The sequence below is a fragment of the Lucilia sericata genome, unplaced genomic scaffold, assembly GCF_015586225.1.
Source record: "Lucilia sericata isolate MDLA Ls3-8-SP2 unplaced genomic scaffold, ASM1558622v1 Contig000311F_arrow, whole genome shotgun sequence".
In the NCBI taxonomy this organism is placed as follows: domain Eukaryota; kingdom Metazoa; phylum Arthropoda; class Insecta; order Diptera; family Calliphoridae; genus Lucilia; species Lucilia sericata.
Window position 1 is genome coordinate 169,411 of NW_023994335.1, and position 23,070 is coordinate 192,480.

Sequence of the window (23,070 nt, forward strand, 5' to 3'; positions counted from 1 at the left end):
GGATCAATGAGAATAAAATTAAATTATCGTCTAATACTCCAAAGAAATCTAAACGATCTTCTATTTGTTTAAAGCAAACATGAAGTTTTCTAACGAAAACATAACGATCTTTTTGTTTCATAATACAACAAAGCAATTTTGTAGAAAAAACACAACGATCGTGTAGTTTTCAAGAAAAAACATAACGATCTTTAAGTTTCATGGAAAAAACAAAACGATCGTTAAATTTTTCAGAAAAAAACATAGCGTTTTGTAATTTTTTTTAAAAGTATTCTAAAGACTACTCAACGATCGTCTAGCCTTCGAAAGAAAACTCTCCCATTGTTAGTTTAAAGGCCATCGTAAGGTATTTGCTATGTATTCTGGAGAAAATTGGGCGATCATTATATATTCCACAGATAATTAAACGATCACTAAGTATTTTGAAGAATATTTAACGGTTATTAAGTAGTCTATAGAAAACTTAACCATCGTTAAGTATTCTAAAGAAAATTTTCGATCCCCAAATGTTTCAAAGAAAACTGAACGATCATTAAGTACTCCAAATTTCGTCATCTCTTAATGGAAAAAATGATCGTTACATATTGTAGAAAAGATCACTCAACGATCGTTCAGTCTTCTAACGAAAACTTAACGATCGTTTAGAATTATAAAGAAAACTCAACCAACGAGCGTATAATATTCTAAACAAAATGTAACGATCGCCAAACATTGCCCAGAAAACTGAACGATCAAAAGCTGTTTTGTGTAGGGTACCCTCCTCCAAACATTGATGAATCAAGCATGACAAAATCGTAAATGAGTAAATGAATGATTGAAAAGGATTGTGGAAATGAAGAGGCGTTTATGATGTAAACAGATATTGTTGTTGTTGTACAAGTTAAAGCTGCTTTTGATGTTTCTTGCTACTGCCACAAAATACTAGTTTTATGGCCAACAACAAACAAGTATAACTAAGCGAGAAAGAAAACAAAAACAACATAGAAATATGAAATTATTGTTAAAGATTATTTTCTAAGCAAAGCAATAGCAAATAAATTGTATTTATCTCAAAAAATTTTAAATTTTCGTTATTTTTGTTGTAATAAAATTGTTAATAAATTATGCTATGTGATTTGCTGTTTAGTGTATATTTACACGTCATCAGTTCAAGTGAAAGTAAGGAAACTACTTAAAAATTTAGTAAAAACATTTGCTCAAATAAATTTCTGTGTTAATAGTTTTTTTTTCGTTTTTTTGTTGGTTTTTATCTTAAGTTAAATAAATACAAGTTAAAGCTTGTTTTACTTTTTGTTTGTGTTTAATTTGTTACACGCAATCATAACTAAACATATATTTGCCAGCAGTAAGGTTTGCTTCTTAAGTCTTTTGTTTTAAAGGTTTTAACTACAATGTGCAGAAACAATTGCACAGCAATTTTGTGTTTTACTTGGTTGTTTTTTAAGTTTTTTTTCTCCTCAACTTTGGCTTGGCCAGTTTGTCATTAGTTAAACTTTGGCAAATTTTTATTTATAATTATAATGTTTTTATTGTTTTAAACAAATTATATGTTGTTTTTTCTTCTAAATGTTATATTTAATGTTTAATGCAGGAAATAGCAAACAATAATATTTAATAACAGTTTTTTCTGGGTGTCTTTAGTTAATATAACCACAACCTTTTGAATTGATAAATATGAGAAAAGGAAAGGCTACCTACTGTCTTCCAGTTTAGCTCCAATATCTCGTTTTAAACTGAATCACAACTAAAGAACTAATTGCGTAAAACCATGGTCTTGTACTGTCTTTGGCAAATTTTTCTCTTCCATACATAAATCTTAAAATTCTATTTCAAAAGTAAACCAATCTTGTTTTTCATTCAAAAAAAGCGTGTACTTTGTAAGTCACATGTAAACATTGTTTTATATACACATGTCTGGCATAAACCAAAAAAACATAATATAATCAATTGTCTTACAATTATTGTTATTGTTAAACTTTTATTATTCTTATAGCATTTTTCTGAAGGTCATTTATTGTTGTTTTTTTGTACCTATGCGGTTTTTTTTTTGCTTCAGCCCAGTTCATTTTCAATTTTATATACAAATAGCCAACGGTTATTTAAACATATTCAACAATTACTTGCAAAAGATTTTTTTTATTATTAATAATTTTACAATCTAACAACACCCATATTCGCTAAAGAGTGTTAAACAAAATTGTTTATATTAAATCAGACATAAGATTTATTTAACAAAAAAAAAAAAATAATATTTTTAGAAAAAATTTTATTGCGTCTATTGTTATAACAAAATATAAACATAATACAAATAAAATTCAATACCCTACACTAGGCAGTCTTGTCTATAATTTAATCTATAGTCCAGTCTATGGTCTAGCCTGTAGTTTAATCCTTAGACTAGTCTATCCTCTAGTCTTTAATTTAATCTGTTATCTAGTATATAGTCTATACCAGAATCTAGATTATAGTTTAGTCTATATTGTAGCCTAAAGACTCTGGTCTATTCTATAGTCTATTTTTTGGTTATAGTCTATAGTACAGTCTATAATCTAGTATGTGGACTAGTCAACAGTCTAGTCCATAGTTTAGCATATAGTCTAGTCTATAGTCTAGTCTATAGTCTAGTCTATAGTCTAGTCTATAGTCTAGTCTATAGTCTAGTCTATAGTCTAGTCTATAGTCTAGTCTATAGTCTAGTCTATAGTCTAGTCTATAGTCTAGTCTATAGTCTAGTCTATAGTCTAGTCTATAGTCTAGTCTATAGTCTAGTCTATAGTCTAGTCTATAGTCTAGTCTATAGTCTAGTCTATAGTCTAGTCTATAGTCTAGTCTATAGTCTAGTCTATAGTCTAGTCTATAGTCTAGTCTATAGTCTAGTCTATAGTCTAGTCTATAGTCTAGTCTATAGTCTAGTCTATAGTCTAGTCTATAGTCTAGTCTATAGTCTAGTCTATAGTCTAGTCTATAGTCTAGTCTATAGTCTAGTCTATAGTCTAGTCTATAGTTAGTCTATAGTCTAGTCTATAGTCTAGTCTATAGTCTAGTCTATAGTCTAGTCTATAGTCTAGTCTATAGTCTAGTCTATAGTCTAGTCTATAGTCTAGTCTATAGTCTAGTCTATAGTCTAGTCTATAGTCTAGTCTATAGTCTAGTCTATAGTCTAGTATAGTCTAGTCTATAGTCTAGTCTATAGTCTAGTCTATAGTCTAGTCTATAGTCTAGTCTATAGTCTAGTCTATAGTCTAGTCTATAGTCTAGTCTAGTCTAGTCTATAGTCTAGTCTATAGTCTAGTCTATAGTCTAGTCTATAGTCTAGTCTATAGTCTAGTCTATAGTCTAGTCTATAGTCTAGTCTATAGGCTAGTCTATAGTCTAGCCTATAGTCTAGTCTATAGTCTAGCCCATAGTCTAGTCTATAGTTTAGTCTATATTCTTAATATTCTTGTTTATAGTTTATAGTATAGTCTATGGTCTAGTCGTTTGTGTAGTTTAAAGTCTAATCTATAGTTTGTTGTATAGTATAGCTTATAGTCTCTATAGTCTAGTCTATAGTCCATTCTATAGTCTTGTATAGTTTATAGTCGAGTATATAGGATATAATCTAGTTTATAGTCTAGTCTATGGTCTAGTCTATAGGCTAGTATATAGTTTAGTCTATAGTCTTGTCTATGGTCTAGTTTATAGTCTGGTCTAGCAGTGATCTAATATTATGAAAAATCCTTTTTGTCTCCTTTAATAGTATATCTAAATATCGGTCAACCTTAGCTAATATGCATAAATTTATAATTTATTACTAAGAAACAATACCACCTGCATTTTAGGTAAGACTTTTTTATTTTATTTGGATTTGATTTTTTTTTGTTTGTTTTTATTTTTTGTCTGTTTCTAAATGTTAAAACCAGATTTTTTACATTGCACTACTTTTATAAATAAAAAATTATTTCAGCACAACTAACATACAATTGATTTGCTATAAATGCAAAAAAAAAAAAAAATACTGAAAACAGATAAGACAAGTTGCTCTGGTTATTTACATTTTTTTAAATATACAATATTTTTTTTTTTTTTTTGGTTACTGTTGTAGCTGTTAAATATTTTGCAATAAATGTTTAGAAAAAAAGAACCAGCAAAAATATATATTTTAACATTAGACAATATTGATATTTATCAAGGTCGTTTGGCGGTAAGCAATTGTAAGCAAAGTGTAATAAAAGAAAAACTTAACATTATTAAAAGTTTAAAGTAATGGAGGTTTTAAATAATTGTAATTATAACAATTGTTTTGAAATAAAGCACAAAATAAAAACTGGATTTATGGAGGATCCATAAAACATTGTTTTTCAGTTTTACCAACAAGGTTTGTCTCTTAAGTCTTTTGTTTTGTGAACAAGTAATTTGCAATTCTTCACAGAAAAACTTGTCTCATAAAGTTTGTTTTTCTTTTTGTAATGATATCTTAATTTCCTGTTCGAAATTGTTTATTATGATTTCTTTCAAAAATTTATGCAAATATAAATTTATTTTAATTTCAATTTTTGTCGGTTGCTGCTTTGATTGCAATGAAAAACTTATAAAATATGCGAAATTTATGTAAATTTTTGTTTATAAGTAATACATCATTATGTTGTTATTAGTTTTGTTGAAATGTATAATATATTTAATAACATTTTTTTTCATTTATATGTTAATTTATTTTATATATTTTTGTTCGTTTAATTAAATGAAAGTCAAACAGAGTTAATAGTTTTGTAATTTGTTTGGTAAATGTTAAGTCATTATATATTTATTAAAAAAACACTTTAAAACTAATCATCCTCTTCAATTTGAAAATACACCTCAAATACCACCTCTACAAGACCATGAATTTTTAACAACAATCTATAGAGACCCTCTGCCATATGCGATGGCAAACTATCATTTGATATAGTACAATTTTTAATCTCTACATAACGTTTAGTAAGTGGCGCCACAAATTCCTCCTCCAAAAATGGCATATTTGTAGCACACTCCTGTATATCATTCATTAAATAGGTCTTATAAAATGTATTCACTGTCGCTGTCAAAGTTTCATTAGACATTTCCATGGGTAACTTATGAAACTCATTACGCACCGTATTGCTGCGATATAAAAAGCCCTCAAATAAAGTGCTGTCATCAATATCCATCTTTAAATCCACAAAGCCATTCATAACAAATACACCCCTTTGTACTCGTACAATTTCAAAATTTAAAGCACAAATATCAGGATTACTACTTTCAGAGCTAACATCCAGCAATTCTAAGGAAAAATTTCTTTTCTCTGCCCCAATCACAGTTGTATTTAACAACAGATAAAGTAGAACTAATTTACTTGGTAATTGCGCTTTTAAAATTTTACATTTACTTTTCATTATTTTAAAATTTGACCGTCCTTTTAAAAGATTTTAAACACAATAGCTTTGTTATTTGTTGTAAATTTTTAAATGTATTTATATAGCTGAACTACGTTATCATTTGTAAATTGGATTTGTTTAAAAGTGATTGACATTAACATATATTTTTTTGTCAAATTGCAACTAATTACCAGATTTTTAATGATTACAATTAATTCTTATCATTATTAGTATTTCCTCAAAATCCAAATAATCATAGGACTAGTTTTGTGCAAAAATATTCTAAGTCGATAATAGTTATTTGCTATTATTAGGTCAGAATGTGCGAGAAGTTCAATACTTAGGCAGTTTAAAGGCTTCATGAATAACATTTCATTTTATCAACGGTTTATAAATCTAATTTTGTATGGAGATTTTTATACCCTTCACCTCGGTGAGAAGGGTATGTATAAGTCTGTAATAGCGGAGTCGATTAAGCAATGTCCGTCTGTCTGTCCGTATGTTTGCTATAATCTTAAGGTTTACAAGGTGTTTAAGTTGTAACTAACTAACTAACTAACTAACTAACTAACTACTAACTAACTAACTAACTAACTAACTAACTAACTAACTAACTAACTAACTAACTAACTAACTAACTAACTAACTAACTAACTAACTAACTAACTAACTAACTAACTAACTAACTAACTAACTAACTAACTAACTAACTAACTACTAACTAACTAACTAACTAACTAACTAACTAACTAACTAACTAACTAACTAACTAACTAACTAACTAACTAACTAACTAACTAACTAACTAACTAACTAACTAACTAACTAACTAACTAACTAACTAACTAACTAACTAACTAACTAACTAACTAACTAACTAACTAACTACTAACTAACTAACTAACTAACTAACTAACTAACTAACTAACTAACTAACTAACTAACTAACTAACTACTAACTAACTAACTAACTAACTAACTAACTAACTAACTACTAACTAACTAACTAACTAACTAACTAACTAACTAACTAACTAACTAACTAACTAACTAACTAACTAACTAACTAACTAACTAACTAACTAACTAACTAACTACTAACTAACTAACTAACTACTAACTAACTAACTAACTAACTAACTAACTAACTAACTAACTAACTAACTAACTAACTAACTAACTAACTAACTAACTAACTAACTAACTAACTAACTAACTAACTAACTAACTAACTAACTAACTAACTAACTAACTAACTAACTAACTAACTAACTAACTAACTAACTAACTAACTAACTACTAACTAACTAACTAACTAACTAACTAACTAACTAACTAACTAACTAACTAACTAACTAACTACTAACTAACTAACTAACTAACTAACTAACTAACTAACTAACTAACTAACTAACTAACTAACTAACTAACTAACTAACTAACTAACTAACTAACTAACTAACTAACTAACTAACTAACTAACTAACTAACTAACTAACTAACTAACTAACTAACTAACTAACTAACTAACTAACTAACTAACTAACTAACTAACTAACTAACTAACTAACTAACTAACTAACTAACTAACTAACTAACTAACTAACTACTAACTAACTAACTAACTAACTACTAACTAACTAACTAACTAACTAACTAACTAACTAACTAACTAACTAACTAACTAACTAACTAACTAACTAACTAACTAACTAACTAACTAACTAACTAACTAACTAACTAACTAACTAACTAACTAACTAACTAACTAACTACTAACTAACTAACTAACTAACTAACTAACTAACTAACTAACTACTAACTAACTAACTAACTAACTAACTAACTAACTAACTAACTAACTAACTAACTAACTAACTAACTAACTAACTAACTAACTAACTAACTAACTAACTAACTAACTAACTACTAACTAACTAACTAACTAACTAACTAACTAACTAACTAACTAACTAACTAACTAACTAACTAACTAACTAACTAACTAACTAACTAACTAACTAACTAACTAACTAACTAACTAACTAACTAACTACTAACTAACTAACTAACTAACTAACTAACTAACTAACTAACTAACTAACTAACTAACTAACTAACTAACTAACTAACTAACTAACTAACTAACTAACTAACTACTAACTAACTAACTAACTAACTAACTAACTAACTAACTAACTAACTAACTAACTAACTAACTAACTAACTAACTAACTAACTAACTAACTAACTAACTAACTAACTAACTAACTAACTAACTAACTAACTACTAACTAACTAACTAACTAACTAACTAACTAACTAACTAACTAACTAACTAACTAACTAACTAACTAACTAACTAACTAACTAACTAACTAACTAACTAACTAACACTAACTAACTAACTAACTAACTAACTAACTAACTAACTAACTAACTAACTAACTAACTACTAACTAACTAACTACTACTACTAACTAACTAACTAACTAACTAACTAACTAACTAACTAACTAACTAACTAACTAACTAACTAACTAACTAACTAACTAACTAACTAACTAACTATCTAACTAACTGACTAACTTTCCTGCGTGAATATTACTTCAGCAATTTATAGACGAAAAAGAACTTTTCTGGTAGAGGCATTATATGGCGGCTATGAGCAAATATGGACCGGTCCTGATATATATCATGATTAGATTTATATTTATATTATACTTATTTGTGCTGAATTTCATCTCAATTTATTGTTTTTAGATGAATTTTATACATTCAAATAATTTTTGTAAGGGGACCTTTTATATGGGGCTAGGATCGATCTAGGTTAGAAGTCCGATCTTTATGATATTTGTCAAGGCCCTTTTCGGAGGTTTCTGGGATATGAGGCCTAGGTGAAATAACGGATAATTAAACTGTTTCAATAGGTTTCGTGCTTGAGCCTAAAAATAACATATGTGTCAAATTTCATCTAATTATTTTGAAAATTCCGACCTGTACTTTGCGCACAAGCTTTATATGTTCAGCCTGTCAGACGTACATGGCTTCAGCGAAGATTCTAAGCCGACTGGTATACTTTAAGGTATACCAACGAATATATTACCACTGCAGTGATGTTAGATATAAATAATAATATAGAAGTTATAGTGCAGAGCATTAATAACCCACTACCGGCGGCAAGTGTCTACTACTCCTGTTAGACACCAATCATTAGAATATAATAAATGAACATTTCTATTACGATTTAAATCACGAAAAGTTGGAAAAACCCGTTTTTAAACAGATATTTTTGGGGGAAAAAACGTAGTTGTTTATTCAATCACTAAGTATTTTCAACAGTTCTCCAATATTATATGACTGCTTAAGTGAAGTTTTTGCTGCGTAGTATAATAAATAATGTTGCATGAGTGTTTAAGAAATGTTAATATTATTATTGTAATATTATTTGTTGTACTTTTAAATCGTGTATAAAATAAACAAATTATAATTATTTTAATTAATATCTGATTTGTATTACATGAAATGTTTATATTATTGTTGCACGTCTGTCTCGAGGGGAAATTGGAACTCAAAATTGCCAGAAATTTTCCAATGTTCCCAATATGTATTCAGTTGCTCAAATGTAATAATTTCACATTCATATATAGTTATTTTGGAACTAGTGTTGTTGTAAAAAGTTCTGATTTTAATGACTTCTGATTTTGAATATTTTGCAGAGCACTTTAGGGATTAATGGTTCATTAGTTAGCTTTAACATTTAGCTTTTAGAAATTTCTTAATATTTTCCAATCAGAGAAGATATAAGAAAAAACTTTGGAAATTGAAAAAGTTAATGAAAGACCCATATATTATGTATTTGACAATTTAGGTATTTGTGTTCATTATTAACATAACATACAATGTTGATTAAATCAAATACATGTAGAGTAAATTTATATTATTTTATATAAAATATTCTGCTCAATTCGAGAAAAAATGGCTAACAATTTCTCAGCGTGAATACTAGGAAGCCATTTGGTGCACTATAACACTTCCAACATTATCCCTTCGTTATTTGAGCAAGTTTTTTTTTTTCGCAAAATTAAAAAAGAGTTTCATTAAATAACATTTCGTATTATAGATGAAATTTTCGAAAATATTACGAAAAAGTTAATTACGAAATTCTCAGCTGTCAAAAGCTTAAACTCTAACTCAAGTTATACGATTACGTTAAAATTTTGAACTGGAATAAGGCAGATAATTTCTTAACAAAGTATATATAAAAAATACAATTTAATTTCCGGTAGTCAAACCATACATATTATCTCTACTACAACATGCTAAAAGTTGAAGTTAAAATATTTTTATTTTTATTAATCCTTTATCAATCTGCAAATATAATTAACACCCAGGTAGGTTTTTAAGCAATAAATATCCTGAAAAATAAATAACACACTTTTTCATACTTTCTTCCGCCTAAGAAAACCTGGACCTATGAACTACTTGAACTTGATTTTAAAACTAGCGACAAGGATTTCATTGATGCCGAACTAGAAGTTTTACGTATAGCACGCGGTGTTTTTGGCATTAATGGTTTTATCGATATTAAAAAGCCCATAGATAATTCGTTTAGCATGGAAGTGATTTTCTTTCGTGATAAATACTGTCAGGAAAATTATGAAAAACAACTTTATTCGGTGGGCAAACAACCGTTCGCCGATGGCATGAATAAATTCTACAGAAGAATTTTAATGGACAGTTTAAGAAATTGTACAACCGATGCACCCATATTTGATAAATTCGAACCACCTCTAACGAAACGTTTAATTATTTTCGATAAATGTCAAATCTCAACGGATAATTTACCCTCACATGTGGATGATGGTTGTTATTTAGTGAATCTAAATGTTTACGGAGAAGTTGAAGTTAATTTTTCCGGAAAACTAGCTGTAGAAAGAGTTATTGGTTTTAATATTTTAATCGTTTTGAATTTTATGAGAAAATTATTTGTTTGGCATTGTTACAGGAAATATTGGAATAAAAAAATTTTAATTTAAAAGCTACTCAATATGGAATTTCTATAATGGAACTTAAACATTCCGAGTTTTTATAAAAATTTTTCAAACATTTTGAATCATATCCCATTAAAACTTTTTTTATTATATGTCATTCCATCTGTAATATATACAATTTCATTTTCCCATCTTATATTCTTCAACTAGAACTGAACTAGAACTGAACTAGAACTGAACTAGAACTGAACTAGAACTAGAACTAAACTAGAACTGAACTAGAACTGAACTAGAACTGTACTAGAACTGAACTAGAACTGAACTAGAACTGAACTAGAACTGAACTAGAACTGAACTAGAACTAGAACTGAACTAGAACTGAACTAGAACTGAACTAGAACTGAACTAGAACTGAACTAGAACTGAACTAGAACTGAACTAGAACTGAACTAGAACTGAAGTAGAACTGAAGTAGAACTGAAGTAGAACTGAAGTAGAACTGAAGTAGAACTGAAGTAGAACTGAACTAGAACTGAACTAGAACTGAACTAGATCTGAACTAGAACTGAACTAGAACTGAACTAGAACTGAACTAGAACTGAACTAGAACTGAACTAGAACTGAACTAGAACTGAACTAGAACTGAACTAGAACTGAACTAGAACTGAACTAGAACTGAACTAGAACTGAACTAGAACTGAACTAGAACTGAACTAGAACTGAACTAGAACTGAACTAGAACTGAACTAGAACTGAACTAGAACTGAACTAGAACTGAACTAGAACTGAACTAGAACTGAACTAGAACTGAACTAGAACTGAACTAGAACTGAACTAGAACTGAACTAGAACTGAACTAACTGAACTGAACTAAACTAGAACTGAACTAGAACTGAACTAGAACTGAACTAGAACTGAACTAGAACTGAACTAGAACTGAACTAGAACTGAACTAGAACTGATTTAGAACTGAACTAGAACTGAACTAGAACTGAACTAGAACTGAACTAGAACTGAACTAGAACTGAAGTAGAACTGAAGTAGAACTGAAGTAGAACTGAAGTAGAACTGAAGTAGAACTGAACTAGAACTGAACTAGAACTGAACTAGAACTGAACTAGAACTGAACTAGATCTGAACTAGAACTGAACTAGAACTGAACTAGAACTGAACTAGAACTGAACTAGAACTGAACTAGAACTGAACTAGAACTGAACTAGAACTGAACTAGAACTGAACTAGAACTGAACTAGAACTGAACTAGAACTGAACTAGAACTGAAGTAGAACTGAACGAACTGAACTAGAACTGAACTAGAACTGAACTAGGACTGAACTAGAACTGAACTAGAACTGTACTAGAACTGAACTAGAACTGAACTAGAACTGAACTAGAACTGAACTAGAACTGAACTAGAACTGAACTAGAACTGAAACTAGAACCTAGAACTGACTAGAACTGAACTAGAACTGAACTAGAACTGAACTAGAACTGAACTAGAACTGAACTAGAACTGAACTAGAACTGAACTAGAACTGAACTAGAACTGAACTAGAACTGAAGTAGAACTGAACTAGAACTGAAGTAGAACTGAACTAGAACTGAACTAGAACTGAACTAGAACTGAACTGGAACTGAACTAGAACTGAACTAGAACTGAACTAGAACTGAACTAGAACTGAACTAGAACAAGAAATTTATTCGAATTTTCTTTAAAAGTTGTTCCGAACTTGCTAAAAACTTTTTGCTTAAATTTTTAAAATGGTTAAAAGCTTAAACGAAAAATCACCGTAATTTTAAAATCAAAATTAATGAGATCTCTAAAGCTCATTAATAAAGCTGCACACAATTATGGTCCCAAATTTACAAAAATATCGCTTTACTCCCTCCTAACCAAACAACTCTAATACATAGTTATTAAAAGTTGCATTGAAATACAGCATTGAATTAATCAAATACATGAAATGTAATCAATGTAATTAATGCATAATAAATACAACAATAACTTTAATATTTAACAAAAAATCATATAAAAACCAAATAAATTATAACTTATTTTGTAATTTATAATTTTTACTTCATACAACGCAAAATGGGTTCCTTTAGTAATTTTAAAATATTTCTAATTTTAATCCTTTGCATGGCACTGCATATAATAAACTGTCAGGTTTGTAGTATTATTAAAGAAAACATTACTTTTAATTTGAATAATTTGATCCTTTTCTTAGAAAACCTGGACCTACGATTTAACCAATATCGAATTTAAAACAAGCGATGTGGATTTTATAAATGGAGAACTAGAAATTGTTCGTATAGCTCGCGGCAACTATGGGATCAGTGGTAATATCGATGTTAAACAACCTTTGAATGCCAGTTTTAGTATAGAAGCTACTTTCTATCGTGATAAATATTGTGATGGAAACTACGAAATCCAACCGTATTCTGTAAGCAACACGGATTTACGAATGCCATGAATAACCTTTATAAGGATTATATAATGGACAGCTTGAAAGATTGCTGCGAAAATGCTCCGATGTTTGAGACATTCGAACCACCTCTAACGAAACGTTTTATTGTTTTGGATAAATGTCAAATATCAACGGATAATTTTCCATCACACATAGATGATGGCTGTTATATGGTGTTAATTAATCTGCATGGTCAGGTGGAGGCATCGATTGGATTGTTTGGGATAGTTGAAAATCAGGATTTGTAGGAATGGCGAATATTTGGTTAATAAAAAAACTCCATAAAAACTTCTTTAAATAGAAAGGAAATTTAATGTTAAAGGAATATTTCTACAAATTTTTCTATAAAAAAGCTAAAATATTTAACAAAATAAAACATTTTTAAACTGAACTAGAATTGAACTAAAACTGAACTAGAACTGAACTAGAACTGAACTAGAACTGAACTAGAACTGAACTAGAACTGAACTAGAACTGAACTAGAACTGAACTAGATCTGAACTAGAACTGAACTAGAACTGAACTAGAACTGAACTAGAACTGAACTAGAACTGAACTAGAACTGAACTAAAACTGAACTAAAACTGAATTAGAACTGAACTAGAACTGAAATAGAACTGAAATAGAACTGAACTAGAACTGAATTAGAACTGAACTAGAACTGAACTAGAACTGAACTAGAACTGAACTAGAACTAGAACTGAACTAGAACTGAACTAGAACTGAACTAGAACTGAACTAGAACTGAACTAGAACTGAACTAGAACTGAACTAGAACTGAACTAGAACTGAACTAGAACTGAACTAGAACTGAACTGAACTAGAACTGAACTAGAACTGAACTAGAACTGAACTAGAACTGAACTAGAACTGAACTAGAACTGAACTAGAACTGAACTGAACTAGAACTGAACTAGAACTAGAACTGAACTAGAACGGAACTAGAACTAGAACTGAACTAGAACTGAACTAGAACTGAACTAGAACTGAACTAGAACTAGAACTGAACTAGAACTGAACTAGAACTGAACTAGAACTGAACTAGAACTGAACTAGAACTGAACTAGAACTGAACTAGAACTGAACTAGAACTGAACTAGAACTGAACTAGAACTGAACTAGAACTGAACTAGAACTGAACTAGAACTGAACTAGAACTGAAGCTAGAACTGAACTAGAACTGAACTAGAACTGAACTAGAACTGAACTAGAACTAGAACTAGAACTGAACTAGAACTGAACTAGAACTGAACTAGAACTGAACTAGAACTTTTTTTTTTTTTTGAACTAGAAATTGAACTAGAACTGAACTAGAACTGAACTAGAACTAAACTAGAACTAAACTAGAACTGAACTAGAACTGAACTAGAACTTTTTTTTTTTGAACTAGAACTGAACTAGAACTGAACTAGAACTAAACTAGAACTGAACTAAAACTGAACTAGAACTGAACTAGAACTGAACTAGAACTGAACTAGAACTGAACTAGAACTGAACTAGAACTGAACTAGAACTGAACTAGAACTGAACTAGAACTGAACTAGAACTGAACTAGAACTGAACTAGAACTGAACTAGAACTGAACTAGAACTGAACTAGAACTGAACTAGAACTGAACTAGAACTGAACTAGAACTGAACTAGAACTGACTAGAACTGAACTAGAACTGAACTAGAACTGAACTAGAACTGAACTGAACTGACTAGAACTGAACTAGAACTGAACTAGAACTGAACTAGAACTGAACTAGAACTGAACTAGAACTGAACTAGAACTGAACTAGAACTGAACTAGAACTGAACTAGAACTGAACTAGAACTGAACTAGAACTAGAACTGAACTAGAACTGAACTAGAACTGAACTAGAACTGAACTAGAACTGAACTAGAACTGAACTAGAACGACTAGAACTGAACTAGAACTGAACTAGAACTGAGAACTGAACTAGAACTGAACTGAACTAGAACTGAACTAGAACTAGAACTGAACTAGAACTGAACTAGAACTATAACTGAACTAAACTGAACTAGAACTGAACTAGAACTGAACTAGAACTGAACTAGAACTGAACTAGAACTGAACTAGAACTGAACTAGAACTGAACTAGAACTGAACTAGAACTGAACTAGAACTGAACTAGAACTGAACTAGAACTGAACTAGAACTAGAACTGAACTAGAACTGAACTAGAACTGAACTAGAACTGAACTAGAACTGAACTAGAACTGAACTAGAACTGAACTAGAACTGAACTAGAACTGAACTAGAACTGAACTAGAATTGAACTAGAACTGAACTAGAACTGAACTAGAACTGAACTAGAACTGAACTAGAACTGAACTAGAACTAGAACTGAACTAGAACTGAACTAGAACTGAACTAGAACTGAACTAGAACTGAACTAGAACTTTTTTTTTTTTGAACTAGAACTGAACTAGAACTGAACTAGAACTGAACTAGAACTAAACTAGAACTAAACTAGAACTGAACTAGAACTGAACTAGAACTTTTTTTTTTGAACTAGAACTGAACTAGAACTGAACTAGAACTAAACTAGAACTGAACTAAAACTGAACTAGAACTGAACTAGAACTGAACTAGAACTGAACTAGAACTGAACTAGAACTGAAGAACTGAACTAGAACTGAACTAGAACTGAACTAGAACTGAACTAGAACTGAACTAGAACTGAACTAGACTGAACTAGAACTGAACTAGAACTGAACTAGAACTGAACTAGAACTGAACTAGAACGAACTAGAACTGAACTAGAACTGACTAGAACTGAACTAGAACTGAACTAGAACTGAACTAGAACTGAACTAGAACTGAACTAGAACTGAACTAGAACTGAACTAGAACTGAACTAGAACTGAACTAGAACTGAACTAACTGAACTAGAACTGAACTAGAACTGAACTAGAACTGAACTAGAACTGAACTAGGACTGAACTAGAACTGAACTAAAAATACAAATTTATTTGAAAATTTCTTCAGAATTTTAATATCAAATCAAATATCCCTTTTAACAAAAAGTTTTTAACAATTCAACAATTATAATACAATATAAACTATATAAATCTGTAATATGTGCCACAGATTTAAACCATTGTAATGTCAAGCATTTGTCAGGAATAACATAAATTCCCATTTGTACGACATTGGTCACTTGTAGTTAAAAACTTTCCAATTTGCAATATATTTTATTTTCTTTAACCCTATTGCCATTACCCTCGGTACTAATAGTTTTAACTTTAAAACAAATTTAAAATTTATTTTATAAAATATTTAAAAAACTTTACTTTAAGTATTTTTTTCTTTGGTGTTTGGTGAATGTTGTTTTAATACAAGTTTTTCATTTTATAGTTTACAAGTTTTTTTTTTCTTTTAATGATTATTTTGCAGTTGTTGTTTAAAATTAAACTATGACCATAAACAAAATCTGATACTGTTATAGTTTTTCCAAAAACACAAAGACACACCTTTTGTTTATGACGATGACGTTTTTTTTTTCATATTGCTTTTTTACCATAAAGTCTTTGGCTTTTAGTTTAGCTAAAGTTTATTTTACAAGTCTTGTGGTCATTTCTTTGGGTTTGCAAAATTTATTTACATTTAGTCTAGAAAATGTTAAACATTAACACTGAATTTAAATAAAAATATGATAATTTTCTCTTAAACTTAAACTAAATTAATAAAGTGAAATTTTTTAGTTTATTACTTAAACAAAATTCAAATTATTATAATTAATAAAAACTCTCTTTTTTTAGTTTTTTTATTTGTCAGTTTATTATATGAACCTTGACATTAAAATTTTTTGAAAACTGTTAACATAAACAAATATAAATAATAAGTAATTTAAACAAAATGTAGATAGTTTTCCCCTTTAATTATTTAATTAAAACATTTTTGTCTAAATTTTGTTTAAATATTATTAAACTTTTGGGGAAATAAAAATCATTAAAGGTATAGGGAATTAATTTTGTTAAAACAGTTAGTTTTTTATAATTTATGTTTATGACCGAACAAAACAAAAGATTTAGGAAACGAACTTGACTTGTCATCTTTTGTATAAATTTAATATTTACCCAAACAAAGTAACAATTTGTGGGAATTGTTTCTATTAGTTTCATAGTTAATAGTTTACTAAACAATTGTTAGTTTAACACTTTTAATTTTGTTGAGGGAAACTTGAGAGATCTCATTTAATTTGAATTTAAAATTGTGCTGATAATTTAGTTTTAGCTTTTAAGCACTTTAAAAATGTGTGAAAAAATAGGAAAGATGGGAAAATTTTGTATGGAAAATTGGAATACATTTTCTAAATCAATTCTAGTTCTGTTCTAGTTCAGTTCTAGTTCAGTTCTAGTTCAGTTCTAGTTCAGTTCTAGTTCAGTTCTAGTTCAGTTCTAGTTCAGTTCTAGTTCAGTTCTAGTTCAGTTCTAGTTCAGTTCTAGTTCAGTTCTAGTTCAGTTCTAGTTCAGTTCTAGTTCAGTTCTAGTTCAGTTCTAGTTCAGTTCTAGTTCAGTTCTAGTTCAGTTCTAGTTCAGTTCTAGTTCAGTCTAGTTCAGTTCTAGTTCAGTTCTAGTTCAGTTCTAGTTCAGTTCTAGTTCAGTTCTAGTTCAGTTCTAGTTCAGTTCTAGTTCAGTTCTAGTTCAGTTCTAGTTCAGTTCTAGTTCAGTTCTAGTTCAGTTCTAGTTCAGTTCTAGTTCAGTTCTAGTTCAGTTCTAGTTCAGTTCTAGTTCAGTTCTAGTTCAGTTCTAGTTCAGTTCTAGTTCAGTTCAGTTCAGTTCAGTTCTAGTTCAGTTCTATTCAGTTCTAGTTCAGTTCTAGTTCAGTTCTAGTTCAGTTCTAGTTCAGTTCTAGTTCAGTTCTAGTTCAGTTCTAGTTCAGTTCTAGTTCAGTTCTAGTTCAGTTCTAGTTCAGTTCTAGTTCAGTTCTAGTTCAGTTCTAGTTCAGTTCTAGTTCAGTTCTAGTTCAGTTCTAGTTCAGTTCTAGTTCAGTTCTAGTTCAGTTCTAGTTCAGTTCTAGTTCAGTTCTAGTTCAGTTCTAGTTCAGTTCTAGTTCAGTTCTAGTTCAGTTCTAGTTCAGTTCTAGTTCAGTTCTAGTTCAGTTCTAGTTCAGTTCTAGTTCAGTTCTAGTTCAGTTCTAGTTCAGTTCTAGTTCAGTTCTAGTTCAGTTCTAGTTCAGTTCTAGTTCAGTTCTAGTTCAGTTCTAGTTCAGTTCTAGTTCAGTTCTAGTTCAGTTCTAGTTCAGTTCTAGTTCAGTTCTAGTTCAGTTCTAGTTCAGTTCTAGTTCAGTTCTAGTTCAGTTCTAGTTCAGTTCTAGTTCAGTTCTAGTTCAGTTCTAGTTCAGTTCTAGTTCAGTTCTAGTTCAGTTCTAGTTCAGTTCTAGTTCAGTTCTAGTTCAGTTCTAGTTCAGTTCTAGTTCAGTTCTAGTTCAGTTCTAGTTCAGTTCTAGTTCAGTCAGTCTAGTTCAGTTCTAGTTCAGTTCTAGTTCAGTTCGAGTTCAGTTCAGTTCAGGTCAGTTCTAGTTCATTCATTCTAGTTCAGTTCTAGTTCCTAGTTCTAGTTCAGTTCTAAGTTCAGTTCTAGTTCAGTTCTAGTTCAGTTCTAGTTCACAGTTCTAGTTCAGTTCTAGTTCAGTTCTAGTTCAGTTCTAGTTCAGTTCTAGTTCAGTTCTAGTTCAGTTCTAGTTCAGTTTCTAGTTCAGTTCTAGTTCAGTTCTAGTTCAGTTTCTAGTTCAGTTCTAGTTCAGTTCTAGTTCAGTTCTAGTTCAGTTCTAGTTCAGTTCTAGTTCAGTTCTAGTTCAGTTCTAGTTCAGTTTCTAGTTCAGTTCTAGTTCAGTTTCTAGGTCAGTTCTAGTTCAGTTCTAGTTCAGTTCTAGTTCAGTTCTAGTCAGTTCTAGTTCAGTTCTAGTTCAGTTCTAGTTCAGTTCTAGTTCAGTTTCAGTTCAGTTCTAGTTCAGTTTCTAGTTCAGTTCTAGTTCAGTTCTAGTTCAGTTCTAGTTCAGTTCTAGTTCAGTTCTAGTTCAGTTCTAGTTCAGTTCTAGTTCAGTTCTAGTTCAGTTCTAGTTCAGTTCTAGTTCAGTTCTAGTTCAGTTCTAGTTCAGTTCTAGTTCAGTTCTAGTTCAGTTCTAGTTCAGTTCTAGTTCAGTTCTAGTTCAGTTCTAGTTCAGTTCTAGTTCAGTTCTAGTTCAGTTCTAGTTCAGTTCTAGTTCAGTTCTAGTTCAGTTCTAGTTCAGTTCTAGTTCAGTTCTAGTTCAGTTCTAGTTCAGTTCTAGTTCAGTTCTAGTTCAGTTCTAGTTCAGTTCTAGTTCAGTTCTAGTTCAGTTCTAGTTCAGTTCTAGTTCAGTTCTAGTTCAGTTCTAGTTCAGTTCTAGTTCAGTTCTAGTTCAGTTCTAGTTCAGTTCTAGTTCAGTTCTAGTTCAGTTCTAGTTCAGTTCTAGTTCAGTTCTAGTTCAGTTCTAGTTCAGTTCTAGTTCTAGTTCAGGTTCTAGTTCAGTTCTAGTTCAGTTCTAGTTCAGTTCTAGTTCAGTTCTAGTTCAGTTCTAGTTCAGTTCTAGTTCAGTTTCTAGTTCAGTTCTAGTTTCAGTTCTAGTTCAGTTCTAGTTCAGTTCTAGTTCAGTTCTAGTTCAGTTCTAGTTCAGTTCTAGTTCAGTTCTAGTTCAGTTCTAGTTTCAGTTCTAGTTCAGTTCTAGTTCAGTTCTAGTTCAGTTCTAGTTCAGTTCTAGTTCAGTTCTAGTTCAGTTTAGTTCAGTTCTAGTTCAGTTCTAGTTCAGTTCTAGTTCAGTTCTAGTTCAGTTCTAGTTCAGTTCTAGTTCAGTTCTAGTTCAGTTCTAGTTCAGTTCTAGTTCAGTTCTAGTTCAGTTCTAGTTCAGTTCTAGTTCAGTTCTAGTTCAGTTCTAGTTCAGTTCTAGTTCAGTTCTAGTTCAGTTCTAGTCAGTTCTAGTTCAGTTCTAGTTCAGTTCTAGTTCAGTTCTAGTTCAGTTCTAGTTCAGTTCTAGTTCAGTTCTAGTTCAGTTCTAGTTCAGTTCTAGTTCAGTTCTAGTTCAGTTCTAGTTCAGTTCTAGTTCAGTTCTAGTTCAGTTCTAGTTCAGTTCTAGTTCAGTTCTAGTTCAGTTCTAGTTCAGTTCTAGTTCAGTTCTAGTTCAGTTCTAGTTCAGTTCTAGTTCAGTTCTAGTTCAGTTCTAGTTCAGTTCTAGTTCAGTTCTAGTTCAGTTCTAGTTCAGTTCTAGTTCAGTTCTAGTTCAGTTCTAGTTCAGTTCTAGTTCAATTCTAGTTCAGTTCTAGTTCAGTTCTAGTTCAGTTCTAGTTCAGTTCTAGTTCAGTTCTAGTTCAGTTCTAGTTCAGTTCTAGTTCAGTTCTAGTTCAGTTCTAGTTCAGTTCTAGTTCAGTTCTAGTTCAGTTCTAGTTCAGTTCTAGTTCAGTTCTAGTTCAGTTCTAGTTCAGTTCTAGTTCAGTTCTAGTTCAGTTCTAGTTCAGTTCTAGTTCAGTTCTAGTTCAGTTCTAGTTCAGTTCTAGTTCAGTTCTAGTTCAGTTCAGTTCTAGTCAGTTCTAGTTCAGTTCTAGTTCAGTTCTAGTTCAGTTCTAGTTCAGTTCTAGTTCAGTTCTAGTTCAGTTCTAGTTCAGTTCTAGTTCAGTTCTAGTTCAGTTCTAGTTCAGTTCTAGTTCAGTCTAGTTCAGTTCTAGTTCAGTTCTAGTTCAGTTCTAGTTCAGTTCTAGTTCAGTTCTAGTTCAGTTCTAGTTCAGTTCTAGTTCAGTTCTAGTTCAGTTCTAGTTCAGTTCTAGTTCAGTTCTAGTTCAGTTCTAGTTCAGTTCTAGTTCAGTTCTAGTTCAGTTCTAGTTCAGTTCTAGTTCAGGTTCTAGTTCAGTTCTAGTTCAGTTCTAGTTAAGTTCTAGTTCAGTTCTAGTTCAGTTCTAGTTCAGTTCTAGTTCAGTTCTAGTTCAGTTCAATTTTAGTTCAGTTCTAGTTCAGTTCTAGTTCGGTACTAGTTCATTTCTAGTTCAATTCTAGGGCTTCCAGACTATCAAAAAACAAGTTCCTAATATGGGACTTTAATTCGCCTTCTTGATTACATTCCATATGGACGACCAAATTTTCAGCAGCCTGCCTTTTGATACCGTTACAAAATTCTTTACAAATTTAAAAATCACATTTAAATTTATTCCATTTTTGGAAATCATACATTGTAATTTGTACATTTTGCAATAAAAAAACTATTGTTATTATTAATAAATTTTTACGGTTTTTCATTTAGTCTATATTTTAGTATTTTTCATCATTTTTATAATCTTTTCAAACTCAAATACAAAAGTATCACTGACCAGCTTGTGAAAAGTGTTACAAACAATGAAACAAATTATTAGGGCGTAAAGTTATTTTATACATCTTAGTGCATATGATTTTCAAAAGATAGTGTTAATTTCATTTCAAAAACAAAACCTTGAAAATGTTTTCACAATGGCCAGATAATCAAAGAAAATTAAAAAGAAAATGGAAATTAATAATTGAAAATGTATGTTTTTCAGTTTCTCTAGTTTAAGTCGCTTTCAATAGCTAAAACTTGAACTAAATTAATTTCTTCTGTTTAACCTTCTCTCTTCCAGCCTTCTTTAACTTACTTCCCCATTTTAATCGATCTCAAGTTAAAACAGTCATCCACAGTTTAACTCATTTTCTCTTGTGTATTTCTTTCGTAGACCATATTTATTTCAGTCTTTTTTTTTTCACCAATATTATCGTCAGCAATATTGATGGTTTGTATATGCAGTTAAAGGAGTCTTTAAATTTTATTAACCAGATATCCTTGAAATTTACAAGAGCAGGTTACAACTGCAGTAGAGTTCATTGGCTTTAACTACCGGTGCTTAACAAAAAAAAATAGTTATTAAAATAACGTCTACTATGTATGCATGTGCAATTTTAGACTTTAGTTTATTAAAAATGTTTCTTTTTATAAAGTTTACATTTTAAAAAGTAACAGCAAGTTTTGGTCTTTAACAACGCACTTTGATTTAAAGAGTTGAAGTTTTATTAGTAATTAAACCAGAGCAAAATGAAATTGTGATTTTTTAAAGCCTTAGATTACTTTTTATGGGCTACAAGGAAATTTAATCTATAGTTAAGACTATATATGAAACTATTGTCAAGACTATAGATCAATCTATAGCCAAGACTATAGATCAGTCTATAGTCCTGACTTTAGATCAGTCAAGACTATAGTTAAGGCTATAGTCAAGACTATAAATAAATATATAGTCAACACTATAGATCGATCTATAATCAAGACTATAGATCAATATAGAGTCACGACTATAGATCAGTACATAGCCAAGAGTAGAGATCAATCTGTAGTCAATACTAAAGATCAATATATAGCCAAGATTGTAGATCAGATTATAGTCAAGACTTTATATCAGTCAAGAATACAAATCAATATATAGTCAACTCCATAAATTAATCTATAGATTAATCCATAGTGACTATAGATATGTTTACAGATCAATCTATAATCAAGACTTTAGATTAATATAAAGTCAAGACAATAGATCAATCTGTATCAAGGCAATATAAGAATATATAGTCAAGACTATAGCTCAATCTATTGCCAATCCTATAAATCAATCAACAGTAAAATTTATATACTAGTTAGAGATCAGTCTATAGTCAAGACTATAGATTAGTCTATAGTCAAGACTATAGATCAGTCTATAGTCAAGAATATAGATCAGTCTATAGTCAAGACTATAGATCAGTCTATAGTAAAGACTATATATCAGTCTATAGTCAAGAATATAGACCATATCAATAATCAAGATTATAGATCAGTCTATAGTCAAGACTATATATCAGTCTATTGTCAAGTTTATAGCTTAGTCTATAGTCACGACTGTATATTATTCTATCGCCAAGACTATAGAATAGTCTATAGTCAAGACTATAGATTTGTCTATAGTCAAGACTATAGATCAGTCTATAGTCACGACGATAAGTCTATAGATGAAACTATAGAAAAGTGTATAGTCAAGACTGAGAATAGTCTATAGTCAAGACTATAGAATAGTCTGTAGTCAAGACTATAGAATATTTTATGGTCAAGACTATAGAATAGTCTATAGTCAAGACTATAGATTTGTCTATAGTCAAGACTATAGATCAGTCTATAGTCACGACGATAAGTCTATAGATGAAACTATAGAAAAGTCTATAGTCAAGACTGAGAATAGTCTATAGT

The 23,070-nt window shown here is 30.2% G+C and overlaps 2 protein-coding genes across 2 annotated transcripts in view; one reads left to right on the forward strand and one right to left on the reverse strand.

Moving 5' to 3' along the window:
- The window catches only part of LOC119603549 (serine-rich adhesin for platelets), a 265,419-nt gene that overhangs the window by 141,736 nt on the left and 100,613 nt on the right, over window positions 1-23,070 (reverse strand). The gene's annotated exons all lie outside the window — the stretch shown is intronic.
- On the forward strand, window positions 9,672-10,417 carry LOC119603550. The gene is made up of 2 exons (XM_037955595.1): window positions 9,672-9,766; window positions 9,836-10,417. Exons 1-2 carry the CDS (start codon window positions 9,692-9,694, stop codon window positions 10,409-10,411), a joined length of 651 nt encoding a protein of 216 aa, XP_037811523.1. The 5' UTR covers window positions 9,672-9,691; the 3' UTR covers window positions 10,412-10,417.

Coding starts and splice junctions, on each gene's coding strand:
- LOC119603550 (XM_037955595.1), top strand. CDS start 9,692: ATGCTAAAAGTTGAAGTTAAAATATTTTTATTTTTATTAATCCTTTAT. Junction 9,767..9,835: donor CAAATATAATTAACACCCAG/GTAGGTTTTTAA, acceptor CTTCCGCCTAAG/AAAACCTGGACCTATGAACT.